The 24,279-nt window shown below is 43.9% G+C and overlaps 1 protein-coding gene across 1 annotated transcript; it reads right to left on the reverse strand.

The window, feature by feature from the left end:
* Positions 1-12,954: 12,954 nt before the first annotated feature.
* On the reverse strand, positions 12,955-16,783 carry LOC115110991 (toll-like receptor 13). The gene has a single exon (XM_029636875.2). The coding sequence runs from the start codon at positions 16,527-16,529 to the stop codon at positions 13,692-13,694; it is 2,838 nt and encodes a 945-aa protein (XP_029492735.2). The 5' UTR covers positions 16,530-16,783; the 3' UTR covers positions 12,955-13,691.
* Positions 16,784-24,279: the final 7,496 nt, after the last annotated feature.

Raw genomic sequence — 24,279 nt, forward strand, 5'->3', positions numbered from 1 at the left:
ATATTATTTATCTCCCAGCCTCTGTTAATTTCAATGGCAAAACCAGTGTGGCTCCATGAACGCAGTCGAAGTTCACAAAAAGCACATGCTAGGCTTTGTATAGAAGGGCAAGAATCTAGTTAATATATTGGCAATATATTTTAGGCTGGCATGAATCCAAACATTTATGGTATGTTTTGTTTAGTCCATATGTGTAAATTATTTACGATTATATAGGCCCAAATGTATTCACAAAATATTAATGAATGCATGAAGGAATACTATGTAATGATTTACTAACAGTTTAGGAATATTAGGTCATTTAATACTGGCATATTCCACAGGCACACCATCAAACTAAGTGTTACCAAAGATGCAAATTGCAAAGGTTTGACATACTGTATATTAACCATTTAGGTATTTTCTATATAAATGTATTCATATGTTACAAAATATCTATAAAGTATCTATTCTTGCTTTTCAATAGTAACTACTGAACTGCTTACACCCTATTAAACCTTGATTGATACTTTAACAAGTGTTACCAAGGGGATTAACACAGGCATTCCTTTGAGTTGGGCTTCAGAATATTTTGTTACGCTGTTCAGTGACATAATGCTATACGCACTCTAATCTGTCTTCTCCTGGGGTGTTTTTTCTTCTTCTGGGTTTTGTTCCACATATTTAACAATTTTTGTCATTTTGCCTCAGTGACTTCCATCTCTCCCCATGCCCTGCTATCCCCCTTTGGACCTCGTTCTGAATTATCCATACCGATCTCTCTTCACTTCTTCACCCCCCTCTTTCCTGTCCTCATGCCTGCATGTCTACAGTACACCTCTCTCCCTCTCAGCCTCACATCCCCCATCTCACTTTACTCTCTCCTCCTCTCTCTGATCTCTCTCCAGTCGCTTTCCATTTCCAACACTCTATCACAGCCCTTCCTCTCGTCTCTCTCTCCCTTCCTCTCTCTGTCTCTCTCTCCCGTCCTCTCTGTCTCGCACTTCCTTCCTCTTTCTGTCTCTCTCTATCCCTTCATATCTCTCTCTACCTTCCTTCCTCCCTCTCTCTCTCTCCCTTCCTCTCTCTCTCTGTCTCCCTTCCTCTCTCTGTCTCTCTGTCTCCCTTCCTCTCTCTGTCTCTCTCTCTCTCCCTGTCTATCTCTGTCTCTCTCTCTGTGTCTCTCAGTCTCGATCCCTCTCTCTCTCTATCTGACTCTGACTCTCTCTCTCTCTGTGCGGGTGTGCAGTGTAACTGTAGGATATAGGTCAGCAGGGTGACTTGGCTGGCTCGTGTCTAGACTCAACCTCAGTCTTGGGGGCATGCAGTCCCACAGTGAAGCACATTGACCAGCACAATCAGCAAAGCACAGAGCTGCTCCAATGCACACTCCACTGTGTGTGTGTGTCTGACAAGCATGAAACCTCACTTCCCTAAACAGAAACAGGAGGGAGTACGAGACACGAGTGCCCAAAACATCTGCACAAACATCTGCACAAACACATACACACTCAGGCATCTAACACACACACACACACACACACACACACACACACACACACACACACACACACACACACACACACACACACACACACACACACACACACACACACACAGGGCAATTGGGCTTGTTAGGAAGCCTCACAGCACACTGAGCATTACCAAAAACATTCACACCGTCTACGAGGACATAAATGTACCCAGTCAAATGTCAGTCAAATGCCATTAGTTGATATTTACATCAGGGCTAACTACAGGCAGTCTTTAAAGTGATATGAAATTCAAAGAATGCATCCATGCAAATATACATATTCATTAATACAAAGTGTACATGTAAGCACAGTGTTTTCCATTTTGTTTGAATGGCAATAGAAATAGAACCTAGCTATTTAAAATAAAACATTGAAATCTGCATGTCTGCAGAACTCATAGTATAATGTAAGATAATAGTATTGTAGGTGTGTGTGTGGAGGCATGGGGGGGAAGCTATATGGCAGTGGGTGCTGCAGGGTGTAGGATGATGTGGGGAAGGGTAGAGGGGGGCAATGAGGGTGGGGGGCATGATTCATTAATGTGAATCTAGCCATATAACCCCATCCACTTTTCTTCCCTCCCCCCTCCAAGTCTGTAAGTCCAGATGTGATCCCGTGTGTGTGTGTGTGTGTGTGTGTGTGTGTGTGTGTGTGTGTGTGTGTGTGTGTGTGTATTTTCTTTTGATATTGCCATTTATAAATTGTTCCCCATTTAATGTTATTTTTTTAACATTTTGACTACAATCAGGGTGACGACAGGAGAAAATAAGTGATTCTGCCTAGCAACAGCAGTTTCCCCTTAATGTCATGCTGAAATATTGATAGGTGAATTATGAATGGAGTAGAGTGGAGGTGAGGGTGAAATGTGAGTGTGTGTGAAGGAGTGACGTTTTGCATGTATACTGGAGAAAGAGAAGTTACTGTATGTTGGTTGTAAGTACAGTATTATCCACTATACCACCACCACCACCACTACTCCCCCCAACACCACTACTACCAACACCCCCCCCACCCCCCAACACCACTACTACTACTACCAACACCCCCCACAACAACAACACCACCACATACATGCAACAACTCACTCCTTCACTGTATTATGATGACAAGATCAATGATATAAAATCTTTAAATTAAATTGTGGGTAGAAAGATACATTCAAGTTCATGTTTCATCGAATCAGATGGCTTATTCATCACAACACAATTTGATGTTGCCAATTATTTTTATGATTACTTCATTGGTAAAGTGGGCAAACTTAAGCAGGAAATGCCAACAGCACACAGTGAGCCATCCTATTCATGCTTAAAAAAATGAATAATGAAAGAAAAATTTACATTTTGTAAAGTTAGTGTAGGACAGGTGGGAAAATTATTGTTATTGATCAATAATGACAAACCTCTTGGCATTGACAACTTAGATTGATATGGTAACTGACTCTATGCTCACTCCTATCTGTCATATCTTTAATCTGAGAGTAGAGGAAGGTGTTTGTCCTCAGGCTTGGAGGGAAGCCAAAGTCATTCCGCTACCCAAGAGTGGTAAAGCAGCCTTTATTGGTTCTAACAGCAGACCAATCAGTTTGCTGCCAGCTCTTGACAAAAGATGTTCAGCATGCTTATAGAGAAAAGTACTGCAACGCCACAAATGACTGATGACTGATTGAAAGTAATTGATAAGAAGACGATTGTGGGAGCTGTACTGTTAGATTTCTGTGCAGCTTTTGATATTATTGACCATAAGCTGTTGTTGAGAAAACTTATGTTTTATTGCTTTTCAAGCTTTACCATATCGTGGATTAATAGAACTCAGAGGTTTTCTTTAATGGAAGCTTCTCTAATGTCAAACATGTAGGGTGTGGTATACCGCAGGGCAGTTCTCTAGGCCCTCTACTTTTTATATTTTTACCAATGACATGCCACTGGCATGAAAAATATCCTGTGTTTCCATTGATGCTGATGATTCAACCATATATGTGTGAGCAACCACAGCTAATGAAGTCACTGAAACCCTTATCAAGGAGTTGCAGTCCGTTTTGGAATGGGTGGCCAGTAATAAACTGGTCCTGAACATCTCTAAAACTAAGAGACTAAGCATTTGGTGCAAAACATTCCCTAAGTTCTAGACCTCAGCTGAATCTGGTGTTGAATGGTGTGGCTGTTGTACAAGTTGAGGAGACTACATTACTTGGTTTTACTTTAGATTGTAAACTGTTATGGTCAAACCATATAGATTCAATGGTTGTAAAGATGTGGTGCGAGGTCTGTCCATAATAAAGAGATGTTCCGCTTTCTTGACTCCACACTCCACAAAGCACGTCCTGCAGGCTATAATTTTGTTTTATCTTGATTATTGTCCAGCTATGTGGTCAAGTGCTGTTAAAAACAACCTAGTTAAGCCCAAAACAGAGCAGCACTTCTTTCTCTTCATTGTAATCAGAGGGCTAATATAAATACTATGTATGCTAGTCCCTCTTGGTCCCTCTTGGCTGTGTCGTGACTTGACTTTAACATTAATTTAAAATTGATCTAATCAACTAACAATGGTATTAAACAATTAAATGGGAACACAGGATAAACATACACACACAACATACACACATACATACATACGTTAAAAAAGGTCCCTAGTGGACTGACAAAAATATGGCTGCTTGTTACAAAAGAGATGGAGAGGGCGAGAAAGAGAGGGACAGAGACACTTAACGTTGGTACATTTAGAAACCACTCTCACTTACAGGAACCATATACTTTGCAAACGAACCGCCATGGTTTTTCAACCACTCACCAAATTTCTTGTTAACAAACTATAGTTTTGGCAAGTTGGTTAGGACATCTACTTTGTGCATGACACAAATAATTTTTTCAACAATTGTTTACAGACAGATTATTTCACGTATAATTCACTGTATCACAATTCCAGTGGGTCAAAGGTTTACATACACTAAGTTGACTGTGCCTTTAAAAAGCAGAAGCTTCTGACTGGCTAATTGACATCATTTGAGTCAATTGGAGGTGTACCTGTGGATGTATTTCAAGGCCTACCTTCAAACTCAGTGCCTCTTTGCTTGACATCATGGGGAAATCAAAAGAAATCAGCCAAGACATCATAAAAAAATTGCAGACCTCAAGTCTGATTCATCCTTGGGAGCAATTTCCAAACGCCTGAATGTACCACGTTCATCTGTACAAACAATAGTATGCAAGTATAAACACCATGGGACCCCGCAGCTGTCATACCGCTCAGGAAGGAGACACGATCTGTCTCCTAGAGATGAATGCACGTTGGTACGAAAACTGCAAATCAATACCAGAACAACCGCAAAGGACCTTGTGAAGATGCTGGAGGAAACAGGTACAAAAGTATCTATATCCACAGTAAAACGAGTCCTATATCAACATAACCTGAAAGGCCGCTCAGCAAGGAAGAAGCCACTGCTCCAAAACCGCCATTAAAAAGCCAGACTTTGGTTTGCAACTGCACATGGGGACAAAGATTGTACTTTTTGGAGAAATGTCCTCTGGTCTGATGAAAAAAAATAGAACTGTTTGGCCATAATGCCCATCGTTATGTTTGGAGGAAAAAGGGGGAGGCTTGCAAGCCGAAGAACACCATCCTAACCGTGTAGCACAGGGGTGGCAGCATCATGTTGTGGGGGTGCTTTGCTGCAGGAGGGACTGGTGCACTTCACAAAATAAATTGCATCATGTGGAGGTAAAATGATGTGGATATATTGAAGCAACATCTCAAGACTTCAGTCAGGAAGTTAAAGCTTGGTCGCAAATGGGTCTTCCAAATGGACAATGACCCCAAGTATACTTCTAATGTTGTGGCAAAATGGCTTAGGGACAACAAAGTCAAGGTATTGGAGTGGCCATCACAAAGCCCTGACCTCAATCCTATAGAAAATGTGTGGGCAGAACTGAAAAAGCGTGTGCGAGCAAGGAGGCCTACAAACTTGACTCAGTTACAGCAGCTCTGTCAGGTGCAATGGGCCAAAATTCACCCAACTTATTGTTAGAAGCTTGTGGAAGGCTACCCGAAACGTTTGATCCAAGTTTAAAGAATTGAAAAGCAATGCTACCAAATACTAATTGAGTGAATGTAAACTTCTGACCCACTGGGAATGTGATGAAATAAATATCCTAACTGACCTAAGACAGGGAATTTTTACCAAGATTAAATGTCAGGAATTGTGATAAACTGTGTTTAAATGTATTTGGTTAAGGTGTATATACATTTCCGACTTCAACTGTATTTATGTGAAATGCCTTAGTTTGCTGGATCTCTCTCGGTGGACAGTGCCGGGAGTTGGGCCTTTTCGCAACACTCATGTAAGACTCTGATTGTCCAAAAGGGTTCCAAGAAGTCTTCTACTGTTGTTCTTCTCTGTAGTTGTCCAGTATCTGGTGACTTGTCGTGTAGTGCTGAACAGAACTACAGAGTTTATTTTCCTTCCCTTAGCTCTTTGAAGATGTCGATGGTTCCCAGTGGGGTGATGAGAGTAGCGTAATACAATGGTTTGAGCGGAGTAGTAGAATGGTCCCACTTAAATTTGCTTTAGAAGATACTTTACTTGGTACAGCTAATCAGCCGTACCAGTGATTGTCCTGGAGGTGAGTTTATGGTTTCTTCGTCGTGTTAAGATTCATAGTTCAGACCACTTTAAACGTGTGGCTGCAGCTTGACACTTTTCTGGTCTGCTGTGTTAATTTCTTGACTCATCATTTATACAGTTTGTTTGAAAGGGGCGGCTTCGTCAGGTTGACACGCTCTCCGACCTCACTCAGGGGATGGTGGCTACTGACTGTGCACAGTTATAAAAAAACGATATATCTTATATTTTCAAATCACATCCCTCTCTTAACAAAAACACTTTCCTTCAATTGTTCATATTACGTGCACAACGCATAGTATGGAAACTTTGTACATGTAGTGTGTATACTTTCCAAGTTACAGTATTTTCTTCATAACATTTTTAATGACATAACAAAATGACATTGGTGTTCTATAGATTGCCTCTGACCATTCCCCACGTTCTATGTTAGAAATATTGTTCCAGTATTTGCTTTTGAACTTGTTAGAGTTTCATCTGGAAAAGTCTCTTGAAACAAAGCACATTCCTTTGGTGAATATTGGAGAGGGAGACATGGATCTTCTCTCCTTGATTTACGTTTAGGACGTGAGTTGTTAATCCCATCTAGTTATTTTCTCACCCCTCTGCGGGTGAGAGGGGGTCTGAGTGAAGTTATTCATTGCAAACCTGATCTGATCTATTTGGATTCTTGTGGACAGTCATGACTGCGGCATCACTTTTCTTTTTAGAAGAAACATTAATGTGTTGAAAATTCCAAATTGTCCGGGTTCAATCCCAGGCTGTGTCACAACCGGCCGTGACCCGGAGTCCCATAGGGGCGGCGCACAATTGGCCCATGGCCGTCCAGGTTAGGGGAGGGTTTGGCCGGGGGCCTTTACTCTAGCGAGTCCTTGTGGCGGGCCGGGCGCCTGCAGTCTGACCTCGATTGTCAGTTGAATGGTGTGTCCTCCAAAACAGGCGGGGGTTTAAGAAGCGGGGTTTTGCGGGTCATGTTTTGGAGGACGCATGACGACCTTCGCCTATCCTGAGCCCTTTGGGGAGTTGCAGCGATGAGACAAGGTCGTAATTGGATATCAAAAAATTGGGGAGAAAAAGGAGGTAAAACAAAAATGAAATAAAAAAAGAAAACTCCAAATTGTTTGCATAGTCAACTCATGAACAGCTCTGACACACACACACTTACCCCACCAGAAGTGCCAACAGGGGCCTGTTCATAATCCCCCAAATCCAGAACAAATTCAAGAAAACATTCAGTATTATATAGAGCCATCATTGCAAGGAACTCTCTTCTATCTTATATAGCTCAAATGAACAGAAAACCTGGTTTCAAAAAACAGGTAAAGCAACACCTCATGGCACAAAGCAAATCCAAGATGGCGTAGCAGTGCAGACGTGGTTTGTTGTCCTCTCGTTTACTTTTTGTATTTTCGTCTATTTTGTATATATTCCAATCTCTTTTTCCATTTTTAAATTAAATATACCTTCCGGTAACCCGCCTCACTCAATGTGACACGGATCCGCTATTTTTTTAGACCCTATAGCTAAAACTTTCATCAGAAGGAAGCCAGCTAATTAGCTAAGTTACTAGCTATTTAGTCATTGTTAGCCACTGCTACCCTCTGCTCAGGCACCAGCTGTTTTTTTAGCCTGGATAATACCTGCTAGCCTCGGACTGTTTTTCTCCACTACAACGCCAGATTCCTGCCGTAAACCCTGGACCATTGATCATCACAGCTAGCTAGCTGCCACTGAGTGACCCAGCCCCAAAGCTAGCCCTGAGCCAGGCGCATCTCCCGGCAAGCAAACAAAATTTCCAAAACTACAATATGTCTTTCGCCATCTGGCCCGGTCCCTTCGTCGACACGGCGCCCGCCGTACCACCACGACTGGTCCGCAGACGTAATTCCATCAGCAGTGCCTTCAATCGGCCTTTGCCGGACTGTACCCCCACCCCACCATACCCCTGTCTGCACATTATGCCCTGAATCTATTCTACCACGCCCAGAAATCTGCTCCTTTTATTCTCTGTCCCCAACGCACTAGACGATGTGGAGGCTAACCCAGGCCCTGCGTGTCCCCAAACACTCTCATTTGTTGACTTCTGTAATCAAAAAAGCCTTGGTTTCATGCATGTTAACATCAGAAGCCTCCTCCCTAAGTTTGTTTTACTCACTGCTTTAGCACACTCCGCCAACCCTGATGTCCTTGCCGTGTCTGAATTCTGGCTTAGGAAGGCAACCAAGAATTCTGAGATTTCCATACCCAACCATAACATTTTCCGTCAAGATAGAACTGCCAAAGGGGGAGGAGTTGCAATCTACTGCAGAGATAGCTCGCAAAGTTCTGTCATACTTTCCAGGTCTATGCCCAAACTGTTCGAGCTTCTAATTTTAAAAATGAATCTCTCCAGAAATAAGTCTCTCACTGTTGCCGCCTGTTATAGAACCCCTTCAGCTCCCAGCTGTGCCCTGGACACCATATGTGAATTGATTGCCCCCATCTATCTTCAGAGTTCGTTATGTTAGGTAACTTAAACTGGGATATGCTTAACACCCCAGCAGTCCTACAATCTAAGATAGATGCCCTCAATCTCACACAAATCATCAAGGAAACCACCAGGTACAACCCTAAATCCATAAACATGGGCACACTCGTAGATATTATCCTGACCAACTTGCCCTCCAAATACACCTCTGCTGTTTTTGATCATGATCTCAGCGATCACTGCCTCTTTGCCTGCGTTCGCTATGGGGCCGTGGTCAAACGACCACCCCTCATCACTGTCAAACGCTCCCTAAAACACTTCTGCGAGCAGGCCTTTCTAATCGACCTGGCCCAGGTATCCTGGAAGGATATTGACCTCATCCCGTCAGTCGAGGATGCCTGGTCGTTCTTTAAAAGTGCTTTCCTCACCATCTTAAATAAGCATGCCCCTTTCCAAAAATGTAGAACTAAGAACAGATATAGCCCTTGGTTCACTCCAGGCCTGACTGCCCTTGACCAACACAAAAACATCATGTGGCGGACTGCAATAGCATCGAATAGTCCCCGCGATATGCAACTGTTCAGGGAAGTCAGGAACCAATACACACAAGTCAGTCAGGAAAGCAAAGGCTAGCTTTTTCAAACAGAAATTTGCATCCTGTAGCTCTAACTCCAAAAAGTTTTGGGACACTGTAAAGTCCATGGAGAACAAGAGCACCTCCTCCCAGCTGCCTACTGTACCTTCTCCGCTGTGCAATCCGGTTTCTGAGCTGGTCACAGTTGCCCTCAGCCACGCTCAAGGTACTAAACGATATCATAACCGCCATCGATAAAAGACAGTACTGTGCAGCCGTCTTCATCGACCTGGCCAAGGCTTTCGACTCTGTCAATCACTGTATTCTTATCGGCAGACTCAATAGCCAAGGTTTCTCAAATGACTGCCTCGCCTGGTTCACCAACTACTTCTCAGACAGAGTTCAGCGTGTAAAATCGGAGGGCCTGTTGTCCGGACCTCTGCAAGTCTCTATGGGGGTACAACAAGGTTCAATTCTCAGGCCTACTCTTTTCTCTGTATATATCAACGATGTCACTTTGCTGCGGATGATTCCCTGATCCACCTCTACGCAGACAACACCATGCTGTACACATCTGGCCCTTCTTTGGACACTGTGTTAACTAACCTCCAAACTAGCTTCAATGCCATACAACACTCCTTCTGTGGCCTCCAACTGCTCTTAAACACTAGCAAAACCAAACGCATACTTTTCAACTGTTTACTGCCCGCACCCGCCCGCCCGACTAGCATCACTACTCTGGACAGTTCTGACCTAGAATACGTGGACTACAAATACCTAGGTGTCTGGCTAGACTGTAAACTCTCCTTCCAGACTTATATCAAACATCTCCAATCCAAAATCAAATCTAGAATCAGCTTTCTATTCCTCAACAAAGCCTCCTTCACTCACACCGCCAAACTTACCCTAGTTAAACTGACTATCCTACCGATTTTCGACTTCGGCGATGTCATCTACAAAATAGCTTCCAATACCCTACTCAGCAAATTGGATGTAGTCTATCACAGTGCCATCCGTTTTGTTACCAAAGCGCCTTTTACCACCCACCACTGCAACCTGTATGCTCTAGTCGGCTGGCCCTCGCTACATATTCGTTGCCAGACCCACTGGCTCCAGGTCATCTATAAGTCTATGCTCGGTAAAGCGCCGCCTTATCTCAGCTCACTGGTCACGATAACAACACCCGTCCGTAGCACGCACTTGATAAGGGAATTTATATGCTTAAAGGTAATAACTAAACAATTCCACCCTGAAACGTAATTATGACATTATATAACAGATATAATGAATAATTAGACAAATGTAACTATTAGTAATCAATCGATTCAGTAACATCTATAATGAATTAGAATGGTAAACTTCAGTGTGACTAAGAAGAGACCGAGAACCATTAAACTATGTATGACCTGACCTGGCTAGAACTCTGAGAAACTTATGATAGGACAGGGAGTCCTTTCAAGGTTCCTCTAATCTCGGGGGAATGGAACTGCCGGCTTGGTAGTGATAAACAGTAGATACAACTCACCTACTGTTCTTGTGTATTTATGTGCGTAGGATATCTACTGTTTGTACGGAGGTATGTGCGTAAGCCATAAAATGGGTGTCTTTGTATTATGGACTTCAGAATGTTCTCGTGAATAAACTGCACAAACCTTTTGCAGAAACTTTGAGAGAGAGTCTTTGCTTAATTATTATTAAACCCAGGGTCTTACAAACCTCGGTGATTGGTCAAAGCTTATTGATTGTTAGTTATTATCATTGGGATTTAAAATTCTCGTGACAGCGCACCAGCAGGTATATCTCACGGGTCATCCCCAAAGCCAACACCTCCTTTGGCCGCCTTTCCTTCCAGTTCTCTGCTGCCAGTGACTGGAACGAACTATAAAAATCGCTGAAGCTGGAGACTTGCATTTCCCTCACTAACTTTAAACATCAGCTATCTGAGCAGCTGTACATAGTCCATCTGTAAATAGCCCACCCAATCTACCTACCTCATCCCCATATTGTTTTTATTTACTTTGCTGCTCTTTTGCACACCAGTATCACAACTTACACACCATCATCTGCTCATCTATCACTCCAGTGTTAATCTGCTAAATTGTAATTACTTTGCTACTATTGCCTATTTATTGCCTTACCTCCTCATGCCATTTGCACACACTGTATATAGTATTTTTTTTCTATTGTATTATTGACTGTACATTTGTTTATTCCATGTGTAACTCTGTGTTGTTGTTTCTGTCGCACTGCTTTGTTTTATCTTGGTCAGGTCGCAGTTGTAAATGAGAACTTGTTCTCAACTAGCTTACCTGGTTAAATAAAGGTGAAATATATATATATATTTTTAAATGCCTCTCCCCTATTTGACCTAGATATTTTGTGTGTATGTATTGTGATGTAGGCTATGTGTGCCAGTACTTCTGTCCTTGAGCTGTTCTGTATTATGTCATGTTTCATGTTCTGTGTAGACCCCAGGAAGAGTAGCTGCTGCTTTCGCAACAGCTAATGGTGATCCTAATAAAATACTAAATAACCCCAACACCACCACCACCAACACCACCACTAACACCACCCAACAACACCACCACCACCAACATCACTAAAACCTTCCATCAACACCCCCACCACCACCCACCAACATCACCACCACCTCTACCAACACCACTACCTCCACCACCACCCACCACCACCAAAACCTCCTCCTCCACCACCACAACCACCACCAACACCACCAACAGCTTCACCACCATCAACACCTCCACCACACCACCACCTCCACCTCCACCAACACCTCAACCACCACCACCACCTCTACCAACACTGTCAACACCACCACCTCTACCACCTCTACCACCAACACCTCTACCTCTACCAACACCGCTACCTCTACCAACACCAACACCACTACCTCCACCAACACCAACACCACTACTTCCACCAACACCACTATCTCCACCTTCACTACCTCCACCAACACCACATCCACACAAGCTCTCTTGTTATGTCTGCTTTACTGTAGACTCCCTTCAAATTGTGGCCTAAGGCAAGCTATTAGCATCCATCCCTGAGAGACACGCACACACATTTTCTCTCTCTCTCTCTCTCTCTCTCTCTCTGTCTCTCTCTCTGTCTCTGTCTCTGTCTCCCTCTCTCTCTGTCTCTCTCGCCCTCTCTCTCTGTCTCTCTCTCTCTCTCTCTCTTTCTCTCTCTCTCTCTCTCTGTCTCTCTCTCTCTCTCTCTCTCTCTCTCTCTCTCTCTCTCTCTTTCTCTCTTTCTCCCTCTTATTTATATTTTATTTATGGAACACAAAGAATTTGTTCTGTGCTAATGGAATAAACCTGCCCTGAACTCTGACTTCCCTCTACAATGGGCAACACAATAGTAAAATACCCATCAACCCACCTCAATGTAGAGACTCTCATACCCATCAACCCACCTCAATGTACACACACACACACACACACACACACACACACACACACACACACACACACACACACACACACACACACACACACACACACACACACACGGATCCTGTAGAAATTGGATTGTGTGTTAGAGGATAACCTCAGTTCATTTCCCTATTTAGCATAAGATAATTCGCTTTTTCATTAAAAATGCTCTTGGTTAAATGTTTATCTGTCCATTATGTCCACTTGTCAATCAGATCTCTGGACCTCAGACAGCCCTCTTAGCTTATACATGCTCAGATGACTGAACATCTCTTTATGGGGCATTAAAACACAGAGGGACATTTGGATTACTCTGCAACAGTGGATTATCTCTCAAATCTATCAACCGTGACACAAGAGGACATTGTGTTAAAATCAAATCAAAGTTTATTTGTCACATGCGCCGAATACAACAGATACGTACAGTGAAATGCTTACTTACAGGCTCTAACCAATAGTGCAAAAAAGGTATTAGGTGAACAATAGGTAAGTAAAGAAATAAAAACAACAGTACAAAGACAGTGAAAAACAGTAGCGAGGCTATATTGTGTTGTCTTGTGCACAGTGCAATCAACAATACAGTATACGTGAATAATTTTCCTACTCTTAAAGTATGGACATCTTGGCATTCAGTACACAATATCAGACTGGCCTCTAGTGTGTTTGTGTGTGTTTGGTATCAAATGATCAAGGCATACTATATATACATTCCTTCCAACAGGGAAGTTTAATGAAAGAGAAGCAAAGAAAAAAACAATAACAGCACAATATGTTAAACAATAAAAATGTATCTGCAATGTTGAATAAAATCAAATAAACTCAAAGAATAAGACACAACCAAACTCTGTTGCAATGCAGGTAGCACAGTATGGAACAAAATGTAAAAAAGTTACTATTTTCCCATGTCTGTAAATTCAAAATACCCATGATAAAGGTAGTCATGTATATCTTGTGTGTTGTGTTATTATGACAAAAAAAACGACAAATACGAAAATGTATGCACTCACTACTCTACCTCGCTCTCGATAAGAGGGACTTCTAAATGAGCAAAATGTCAATGTAAATGTTACAGTCTGGGATCTGGTTCAGGAGGGGCCAGTTTGATCCACAAACGGTCCCAGAAGGCAGACTGCAGAGCCGGTTCCTGAGGCCAGTCCAGGTAGGTCCTGGTCTTGACCAGCCTGGCCAGGCGGTGGTGGGCACACAGCTGGCGAGGAGGGATGTCCTCCAAGAAGACCAGGATAAGGATGTCCCTGTGCTCCACCAACAGACGCAGGGTGGCCAGTCGTAGCTCCAGGGAGCACCAGTTACTGCGCAGGTAGTGACGACTCACCACACACAGGGTGTGGCGGCTGCTGTAGAGGCTGTCTGTGATGTTGTCCACAATGTCCTTCCCCAGCTGGAAGTCCCTACTATGCAGACAGAGACGCAGGTAGGGAGGCCCCCTCTGCTCCAAGCCCGGCAGCAGCTGCTCCACCACCCAGCGCTCGTCTCTACCGCTGTACGACACAAACACATCATAGCAGTGGCGCCCTCTGGGGTTGGGCCTCCGCACGGCCTCCTCCAGCCAGCCACGGAGGATGTGGCAGAAGGCCAGCAGGTAGTCCCCAGCCAGCTGATACAGCACCGTCACCAGCATGAAGAGGAGTAGGCCCAATGAGGTGCAGAAGAACAGGACAAAGCCCACGTCCAGGGAACAGTTGCCCTCTGAGTACCTGGCAAAGTTTTGGATACCAGTCTCATCTTTACAGGTCAGATCAGCCTCATTGGGATGCCAGATGATTACCTGGATATGCCTCTGACCCCTGGCCCAGTTGTCGAGCCAGGTGTTGTCACAGCTACAGTGCAGACGAGGTCTGTAGAACAACAGGTAACTCAGGCTGGTCAGGGGCTCTGGGAAGGTCTCTAACATACTGAACTCCTCTTCGACTTTGATTGACAGCTGCACGAGGGAGTGCAGGTCTCTGCTCAGCTCCTCCTCCAGAGTGAGGATCCTACAGGAGATGAGGTTCAGGCTCTCCAGTTTGGTCAGATTGCGGAACATGATGGCCAGCCCTGGTTGCAGGATAAGGTCAACTCTCATCAGCTTAAGATACCTCAGCTGCACAAGTGTGTTCAGGTCAGTCATATCTACAAACTCTGTATAGAGCATAGACTGGAAGTCAAAATACTCCAGGGAGGGGAGGTACTTTGCAGCAAAATGAGATCCACACAGGAGCTGCTCCGTCATAGCTGTGAGGCTGACGACGGACTTGAAGAACGGCCTCCAGCAGTCCTGGAAAGACACATTTTGGGCACGGACCTGAAGGGCCAAGCCTAGTTTAGGGGTGCTGTTGCTGCCGATGATGATGTTGATACAACTGAAAAAGGAGGTAATGTTCATGTACATCAATCCCGGAGGGAAGACCCCAAATATGTGCGTCAGATTTAAAGTCACAAGCTTCTCCCACTGGCTGGCTGGCTGGTGAATGTCCCCTAAATCTACATTCTTCAGTGAAGTGAGGTGAATGAATGCAAAAGCTTCAATGTGTACAAGTGGGTTTAGTTCCAGTGTTAGGGTCTCTAAATTGTGCAGGCCAAATAAACTGTTCTTTGTAATCTGAGAGATATTGTTATCCCTTAAATTTAGGATCCTCAATTTACCAAGTCCGTTAAAGGTAAAGTCCGAAATATTGTTAATGTTGCTGGATTCTAGATCCAGATGTTCCAGATTTTTCAAGCAGCTGAACTGCTCTGAGGTGATACTTGGCATGTGTAGGGTCAAGGAAAGTTTCTTCAGCCATGTGATTGGGCCCTGAGTGCGAGTGTCACAAAGCTCAATGCACTCAGGTTTAAAGTCCCAGTCTCTTGACACTGACACATCAGTGAGATTCTTCAAATAATGGATCAAGTTGACTCTAACATTATCACTATGACAGATGCTGAGTCTGAGCACCTCGATCCCCTGACAATTTCTTATTGCAGACTCTGTGTAGTTCTCAGTTTTATGGTCACTTATATGAACTTGTCTGATTGATAGTTTGAATACAGTCTCACAAACCGATTCAAAAGAAATGTTATTGTTGAACACAAAACGACGCAGCCTGCTGATACCAGACTGCAGAAGCTGTGTCTGTAGCGCATCATTGTCAGGCAAAAAAAGAGAGGAAATGTTTTCAAAGCATTTTAATGCTCTTTTTTCTAAACGGTGGGCATTAGGGAAGTTAAGAAACACCTCTTGAAGATGGTAGAAATAAGGAAGCTCAAGAACAGCTCCGTTGGTGTCAGAACAGTTTGGGTGCCTTAAAATGACTATGCCATCTGAAGTGAAGTCCAGGGCTGTCAATGACTGTGACATATTGACTATCCTACATAGCAAATCAGAGAGCTCTTCTGTACAACTATCGACTGTGAGTTTCTTCAGAAGAGGTATCCCTCCTAATGCGTCCGGTGCCATCACAGAAAGCCTGTAGTTCACAATGGACAATTCCTCAAGATTAGTCAGGTCACTGAATGTGTTAGGTAGAAGTGAGGAATTGTAACACTGTTCCATACACAGCAGATAGAGTTTCTTCACATGGGACAGCCCCTTGAAGGTTCCAGGGAGAATCGTGGACAGACATCCGCGTATGTGAATGGTCTCAAGGACGGAGAATCGAGATAAAGCCCCAGACTGCATCACAGACCCACTCCTGATCTCGAGACAGAGAGCCTGGTAGTTTGACGGAACAATGGAAAGGTTGAGTTTGAGATCAGATAAATCCCAGCAAACGGCAGTTAGGTTGCTGTGAGGGCAGGAACTGGAGTGAATGGATAGCCAGTAATTAGATTTCTTGTCATAGAGGACGCATTTATTACTTAACCAACCCCAGGAGCCGATGATCCAAACCACCAATAGTTCAAACTGAGCAGAGACCAGCCTCATCTTTCTTTTGAAGTAGACACTGGTCTGCTAGGATGATGTGAAGCCGTCTGTAGTTTGTCCGTAGGAAATCACTTTCAGCATCCTGTTTCTTATCCAGTTGAGATTTTGTCATACAGTGTAGGTTGATGAACAAATCTGTCTGGGATTGTAGATATATCATCAGAATACTCCTCTATCCTATGGGATGAGGCGTTGGTGGGATTGCTTGTCCATTGGACTGAAGATCTGGTGTTCTTCCACTGCTGTGTCTGTTAACGGAGTTGTATCTGTGTGCATCTCTTCTTGATATTTTGACTATATATGGCTTTTGCATCTCTGCAATCTCTTCCTGGTCTATTTTTTTATGAACTCTTAGATACTTTGAGAAAGGCTGTGGGTTACAGATAAGATTATTCTTAACACCTCTTTCTCGCTTCCTCGTAGCTTCTACATAAGAGGTAGTGGTTAGCACCGTCTTTTACTTCTGAGTTTGTCTTCAGTCCCAAGACCGGAGAAAAATCAGCTTTTCATTTATCTGACATCCATTTATCTGCATATCCTGCCCTTATATTTAGCCTCAAAATTAAATGTTTTACCATTTTCTTTTCAGGACAACCAGGGCTACAAGTAGAACACAAAAGTATTTGACATAAACAGTTGAGTTCATGAGTTTTATTGACAAATGTCAATAAAAAAAATAAGGTCAGCCAAAGTACAGAAATGGTTTGCTCAGTGGGAAATGAATATCCAACTAGTCAGGGATAACTGTGTGGAGTTTGTAGTTTGTGACAGCGACTATGTGAGTTTATTACAGTATTATAGACACTATGTCCAGGGATTTCCTAAGATTTTTTATGTAGAAACCCTTACCTTCTAATGACTCTTGTGTAGATTTGGAGCATCATAGAGCAAAACATGTTACATGAGTGTGTTCGTGAGAGTCTCAGCTTTTCATAGACAGCTCAAACCATTCTGACGTTTTTGGGAAAAGACCCGGCCCGGACCCCTTGGGGACCCTTGTCTCACAAACACCACTGTAGCTCAGCCCCCGTTAATCAAACTAATCACATAAATGCAGAAGAAATGGCTGGGGTGTTGTCTTATCTGCCACTGTGTCAGACATGCCATGTTTCTGTGGTCCATCACTGTGGGTTACTGACAGAGCACCTCTTGCTCTACTCTCTGGGTGGATGACGAGATGCAGTATGTGCATGTGGACAGGTTTGGGCGTGTGTGTTTTTAAATGTGTGTGTGTATTTGTGAGTGTGTGTGTGTGTGTATATTTCTAAGTGTGTGTGTGTATACCGTGTGTGTGATGAAGCAGCATGGCTCACCCCTCCTGGCCCCCTCTATTAGACCCCGCCCTCTCCATGGCTGCCCCAGGCGCTAATGTCACTTCCCATCATGCCGTGGGAGCGCAGCGTTGCTAAGAAAGCTCTCTAGATGTACGCTTCAAAGTGGATGGAACTGCACCGTTAGGGTCAGAGACATATTTCAGAAATGTATTTCATTACATGGATTATTATTTGATGATTATTGCTAATGAACTTGGCAACTTGAAAGTGTGTTCATGCCCAGAACTTTCACCTCTTTTCCCCATTCAGCTTTCTGCACTTGTGTAAAAACAACAACATTGTGTCAACATTTGCGTAAACCCCTGTGATTCCTTTACTTCTCACTTCCAGCTCAACAGCAAAACCCCAGCTGTTTCCAATCAATGATGGTCAATTTGCCATCCATCCATCTGCCCATGCGCCGATCCATTCATCCATCCATCCCTTAATCCATACCTCCATCCATCCCTTTATCCATACCTCCATCCATTCAACCCTCTACACTTTGTGATTCTGTGTGTAGTAGTATGGAACCCATGCTCCTGTCGCCTGTCTCCTTGCCCTGTAAGTCAGAGCATTACAGCCTGGCTCAGACCATCCATATTTCATACAGCATTTTGCAAACAACAGATGAATAAAATATGCTGTAAAAATGGCCCCCTGCATCAGCATATCACCATGGCCTATTTCTCCATTTTTTTGAATGGGTGCACGTTGGTGGGTGTGGGTGTGTGTTTTCAGTGTGACTGGGCCGGTGTTGTGTCTCTGTTGTGTGTGTGTGAGAGAGAGACTGATATGCTGCACTGCCAGCTATCTCCACTGTCCTGTAAGGTTATTACTTCCATAAAGAGGTATTTACATTTGTTCATCCATTAATGGCTGACATAACAAAAGAGAGAAATGTAATTACCAGCATGAATAACACTTCCTATTTTCCTGTTGAGAGAGGGAAGGAGAGAATGGGAAAGACAGAAAGAGCGAGTGTAAGAGAGATAGAGATTAAGGCGGGAGAGGATAAGTGAAAAGGAGGAAGAGAAGAGCAAGGGGAAAGAGGGGCAAGAGATGGGTGTAGATAGATAAACCCTCTAACTATGTGTGAACCTGAATTCATGTGTGTGGGTGTGGGTGTGTGTGTGTGTGTGTGTGTGTGTGTGTGTGTGTGTGTGTGTGTGTGTGGGTACACACATGTACAGGAAAGGTTATGACCCCATGGTTATCTGGGTTATCTTGACGATATACACATGCAGTACTAGAATAAACGTAAATAGCTGTAATTATGGTAATATGTTCTTTGTCCTGAAGTAAAGAGGGCGGCAGTGCTTGGTGCCATGTTGTTGAAGCAAAGTCATGTCACAATGAAACCTGCCAACAAGGCTAGTGGCAAAGACACACGGTTACTGTGTGTGTGTGTGTGTGTGTGTGTGTGTGTGTGTGTGTTTGCGTGCATGTGTGGGTGTGTGTGTGTGTGTGTTTGTGTGTGTGTGTGTGTGTGTGTGTGTGTGTGTGTGTGTGTGTGTGTGTTTGCGTGCATGTGTGGGTGTGAGGACGTGTTCTTATGAGTAAAACATGCCGGTGGCAAAGACAAAAAAGCCCAATGCCAGTTGATGTCTCCAGGAGAGAGAAGGACTGACAGAAGACCTCTCTATGTCCTCCAGTAAGAGAGCTGGTGTGTGTGTGTGTATTTGTATCAATGTTTGTTTGTATGTTTGTCTTTCACTGTGTGTGTGTATGTGTGCATGTTCATTTGCGTCACTGCATTTGAAAGCATCTGTGTTTCACAAATAACCCAATGAACAGTGTTAACCTTAATGGTTCAACCTACATGTGTTTGTCAATATGATGTAGGTATGAGTCATTTCTCAGTTATCCTGAGTGTGTCATGCCTCAGATGGTGTGTGTGTGTGTGTGTGTGTTTCAAGTGTTCAAGTTTTTATTGTGTGCACAAATACAGTGAAATGTTTTTTTTCTTGCTCTTTCCAACAACACAGTAATGACTATCAGTAGTACTATAAAAACAAGTTAAGTACAACAAAAGCACACTAAAAATAGAAATATGAAGAACACGAGAAAGTATATAAAGGGTCAGTTCCAATACCATACATATGATTTACAATGTGCAGGGATACTGGAGTGTTAGGGGTAGGTATATATAAGGGTAAGGTGACTAGGCATCAGGATATATGTTAGCCACGGCTCGTGGTCTTCACCTTTTTCTCGGTCACCAGCCAGCCTTATGTCGGACAATACCTGCCAGTCTGCACAGCGCGATATCAACCCAGAGCATATTGGACTGCTTCTCTCTACCACATCACCGGATTCCTGCCGCTCTGGATCATTACACCGGATCATCGCAGCTAGCTAGCTGCAAACGAGTGGCTACTGTTAGCTAACGCCTTTGTCCCGAAGCAAGCACCAGTTAGCCTTGAGTTGGCCCATATACCAGCTAATTCTAGGGCTACAATATCTATTTTGCCAATTTGCCTGGACCCTTTATTGTCGACACGGAGCCCAGCCGATCCATCACAACTGGACTGCTGATGTGATCGCCCGATGTGGTCTCAACAGGCTATTCTGTTACGATGTCGCCGAAGAACCATCTGCTAGTCCTGGCCCGCTAGCTTTCTGAACGCTGTGTCCCCTGCTCGCCTAGCTTAGTAGTGATAAAGGCACCCTGACTCACCTATTGCTGCTCTTTTGACCCTATGATCACTCGGCTACCCAGCTGATGCCCCCTGGACTGTTTCAATAACATGGTACCTCATTTTGTTTACCTGACGGCCCCAGCCTCAAACTCAGCTCCTGTATGTGCCTAACCGACTCGCTCTGCCCATTCATCGCCATTTACCCGTTGTTGTCTTCGCTCTCCTGATCAATACCTGTGATTGCTTTATGCCTCTCTCTAATGTCAATATGCCTTGTCTACTGCTGTCTTGGCTAGTTCTTATTGTTTTATTTCACTGTAGATCCCTCAGTCCTGTTAAACATTCCTTAGATAGCTCTTTTGTCCCACCGCACACACATGCAACCCAGAGCTTAAACCTCACCTGGCTTAACTGGTGCCTCCAGAGACAAAACCGCTCTCATCGTCACTCAACGCCTAGGTTTACCTCCACTGTACTCACATCCTACCATACCCTTGTCTGTACATTATGCCCTGAATCTATTCTACCACACCCAGAAATCTACTCCTTTTATTCTCTGTTCCCAACGCACTAGACGACCAGTTCTTATAGCCTTTAGCCGTACCCTTATCCTACTCCTCCTCTGTTCCTCTGGTGATGTAGAGGTTAACCCAGGCCCTGTAGTCCCCAGTTCCACTCCTATTCCCCAGGCACTATCATTTGTTGACTTCTTTAACCATAAAAGCCTTCATGCATGTTAACATCAGAAGCTTCCTCCCTCGCTTTAGCACAGTCCGCCAACCTTGTTGTCCTAGCCGTGTCTGAATCCTGGCTTAGGAAGGCCACCAAAAATGTGGGAATTTCCATCCCCATTCTCCGCCAAGAAATAACTGCCAAAGGGGGTGGAGTTGCAATCTACTGCAAAGATAGGCTGCAGAGTTCTGTCATGGTGTCCAGATCTGTGCCCAAACAGTTCTACTTTTAAAAATCCACCTTTCCAGAAATAAGTCTCTCACTGTTGCCACTTGTTAGGGACCCCCCCTCAGCCCCCAGATGCGCCCTGGACACCATATGTGATTTAATTGCCCCCCATTTATCTTCAGAGTTCGTACTGTTAGGTGACCTAAACTGGGATATGCTTAACACCCTGCCATCCTACAATCTAAGCTAGATGCACTCAATCTCACACAAATGATCAAGGAACCAACCAGGTACAACCCTAAATCCGTAAACACGGGCACCCTCATAGATATCATCCTGACCAAACTGCCCCCTAAATATACCTCTGCTGTCTTCAACCAGGATCTCAGCGATCATTGCCTGCGTCCGTAATGGGTCCACGGTCAAATGACCACCCCTCATCACTGTCAAAAGCTCCCTAAAACACTTCGAGAACCTTTCTAATCGACCTGGTCCGGGTATCCTGGAAGGATATTGACCTCATTATGTTAGTAGAGGATGCCTGGTTATTCTTTAAAAGTGCTTTCCTCACCATCTTAAATAAGCATGCCTCATTCAAAAAATTTAGAACTAAGAACAGATATAGCCCTTGGTTCAACTCCAGACTTGACTGCCCTTGACCAGCACAAAAACATCCTGTGGCGTAATGCATTAGCATCAAATAGCCCCCTGTGATATGCAACTTTTTAGGGAAGTTAGGAACCAATATTGTCACGACAGTTGTTCAAGGAATACCAAGGTGCAGCATGGTGAGTGTATATTTTCTTTTATTTAGTAAAATGTCCCCAACAAAACAAGAAATAACAAAAATGACCGTGAAGCTTACAAGGGCTATTGTGCCCCTAATAAAGACAACTTCCCACAATCACAACATGGAAAAAGGCTGCCTAAGTATGATTCCCAATCAGAGACAACGATAGACAGCTGTCCCTGATTGAGAACCATAACCGGCAAAACACAAAGAAATAGAAAACATAGAAATCAGGACATAGAATGCCCACCCAAATCACACCCTGACCAAACCAAATAGAGACATAAAAAGGCTCTCTGGTCAGGGCGTGACAAATATACACAGGCAGTTAGGAAAGTAAAGGCTAGCTTTTTCAAACAGAAATTTGCATCCTGTAGTACAAACTCAAAAAAGTTCTGGGACACTGTAAAGTCCATGGAGAATAAGAGCACCTCCTCCCAGCTGCCCAATGCACTGAGGCTAGGAAACACTGTTACCACTGATTTACGATAATCGACTATTTCAATAAGCATTTCTATACAGATGGCCATCTTTCCTCCTGGCTACCCCTACCCCGGCCAACAGCTCTGCACCACACCACACCACAGCAACTTTCTAAAGTCTTCGAAAGCCAAGTTATCAAACAGATCACCGAAAATTTTGAATCCCACCGTACCTTCTCCGCTATGCAATCTGGTTTCCGAGCTGGTCATGGGTGCACCTCAGCCATGCTCAAGGTCCTAAACGACATCATAACCACCTTCGATAAAAGACAGTACTGTGTAGCCGTCTTCATCAACCTGACCAAGGCTTTCGACTCTGTCAATCACAGCATTCTTATCGGCAGACTCAACAGCCTTGGTTTCTCAAATGACTGCCTCGCCTGGTTCACAAACTACTTCTCAGATAGAGTTCAGTGTGTCAAATTGGAGGGCCTTTTGTTCGGGACTCAGGCAGTCTCTATGGGGGGTGCCACAGGGTTCAATTCTCAGGCCGACTCTTTTCTCTGTATATTTCAATGATGTCGCTCTTGCTGCTGGTGATTCTCTGATCCACCTCTACGCAAACGACACCATTCTGTATACTTCTGGCCCTTCTTTGGACATCGTGTTAAGTAACCTCCAGACGAGTTTCAACGCCATACAACTCTCCTTCCGTGGGCTCCAACTGCTCTTAAATGCAAGTAAAACTAAATGCATGCTCTTCAACCGATCGCTGCCTGCACCTGCCCGCCCGTCCAGCATCACTACTCTGGATGGTTCTGACTTAGAATACGTGGACAACTACAAATACCTAGGTGTCTGGTTACACTGTAAACTCTCCTTCCAGACTCACATTATGCATTTCCAATCCAAAATTAAATCTAGAATTGGCTTCCTATTTTGCAACAAAGCCTCCTTCACTTATGCTGCTAAACATACCCTCGTAAAACTGAATATCCTACCATTCCTTGACTTCGGCGATGTCATTTACAAAATAGCCTCCAACACTCTACTCGGCAAATTGGATGTAGTCTATCACAGTGCCATCCGTTTTATCACCAAAGCCCCATATATTACCCACTACTGTGACCTGTATGCTCTCGTTGGCTGGCCCTCACTACATATCCGTCGCCAAACCCACTGGCTCCAGGTCATCTATAAGTCTTTGCTAGGTAATTCAGCGTCTTATCTCAGCTCACTGGTCACCATAGCAACACCCACCCATAGCATGCGCTCCAGCAGGTATATTTCACTGGTCATCCCTAAAGCCAACTCCTCTTTGGCTGCCTTTCCTTCCAGTTCTCTGCTTCCAATGACTGGAACGAATTGCAAAAATCACTGAAGCTGGAGTCTTATATCTCCCTCACTAATTTTAAGCATCAGCTGTTAGAGCAGCTTACCGATCATTGCACCTGTACACAGCCCATCTGTAAAAAGCCCACCCAACTTCCTCATCCCCATATTGTTATTTATTTTTTGCTCCTTTGCACCCCAGTATATCTACTTGCACATCATCTTCTGCACATCTATCACTCCAATGTTAATGCTAAATTGTAATTACTTTGCCACTATGGCCTATTTATGGCCTTTCCTCCCTAATCTTACTATATTTGCACACACTGTATAGGTGTGTGTAGAGTCAGT

Source organism: Oncorhynchus nerka, linkage group LG27 (genome assembly GCF_034236695.1).
Source record: "Oncorhynchus nerka isolate Pitt River linkage group LG27, Oner_Uvic_2.0, whole genome shotgun sequence".
Lineage (NCBI taxonomy): Eukaryota > Metazoa > Chordata > Actinopteri > Salmoniformes > Salmonidae > Oncorhynchus > Oncorhynchus nerka.

Coding starts and splice junctions, on each gene's coding strand:
- LOC115110991 (XM_029636875.2), bottom strand. CDS start 16,529: ATGAGGCTGGTCTCTGCTCAGTTTGAACTATTGGTGGTTTGGATCATC.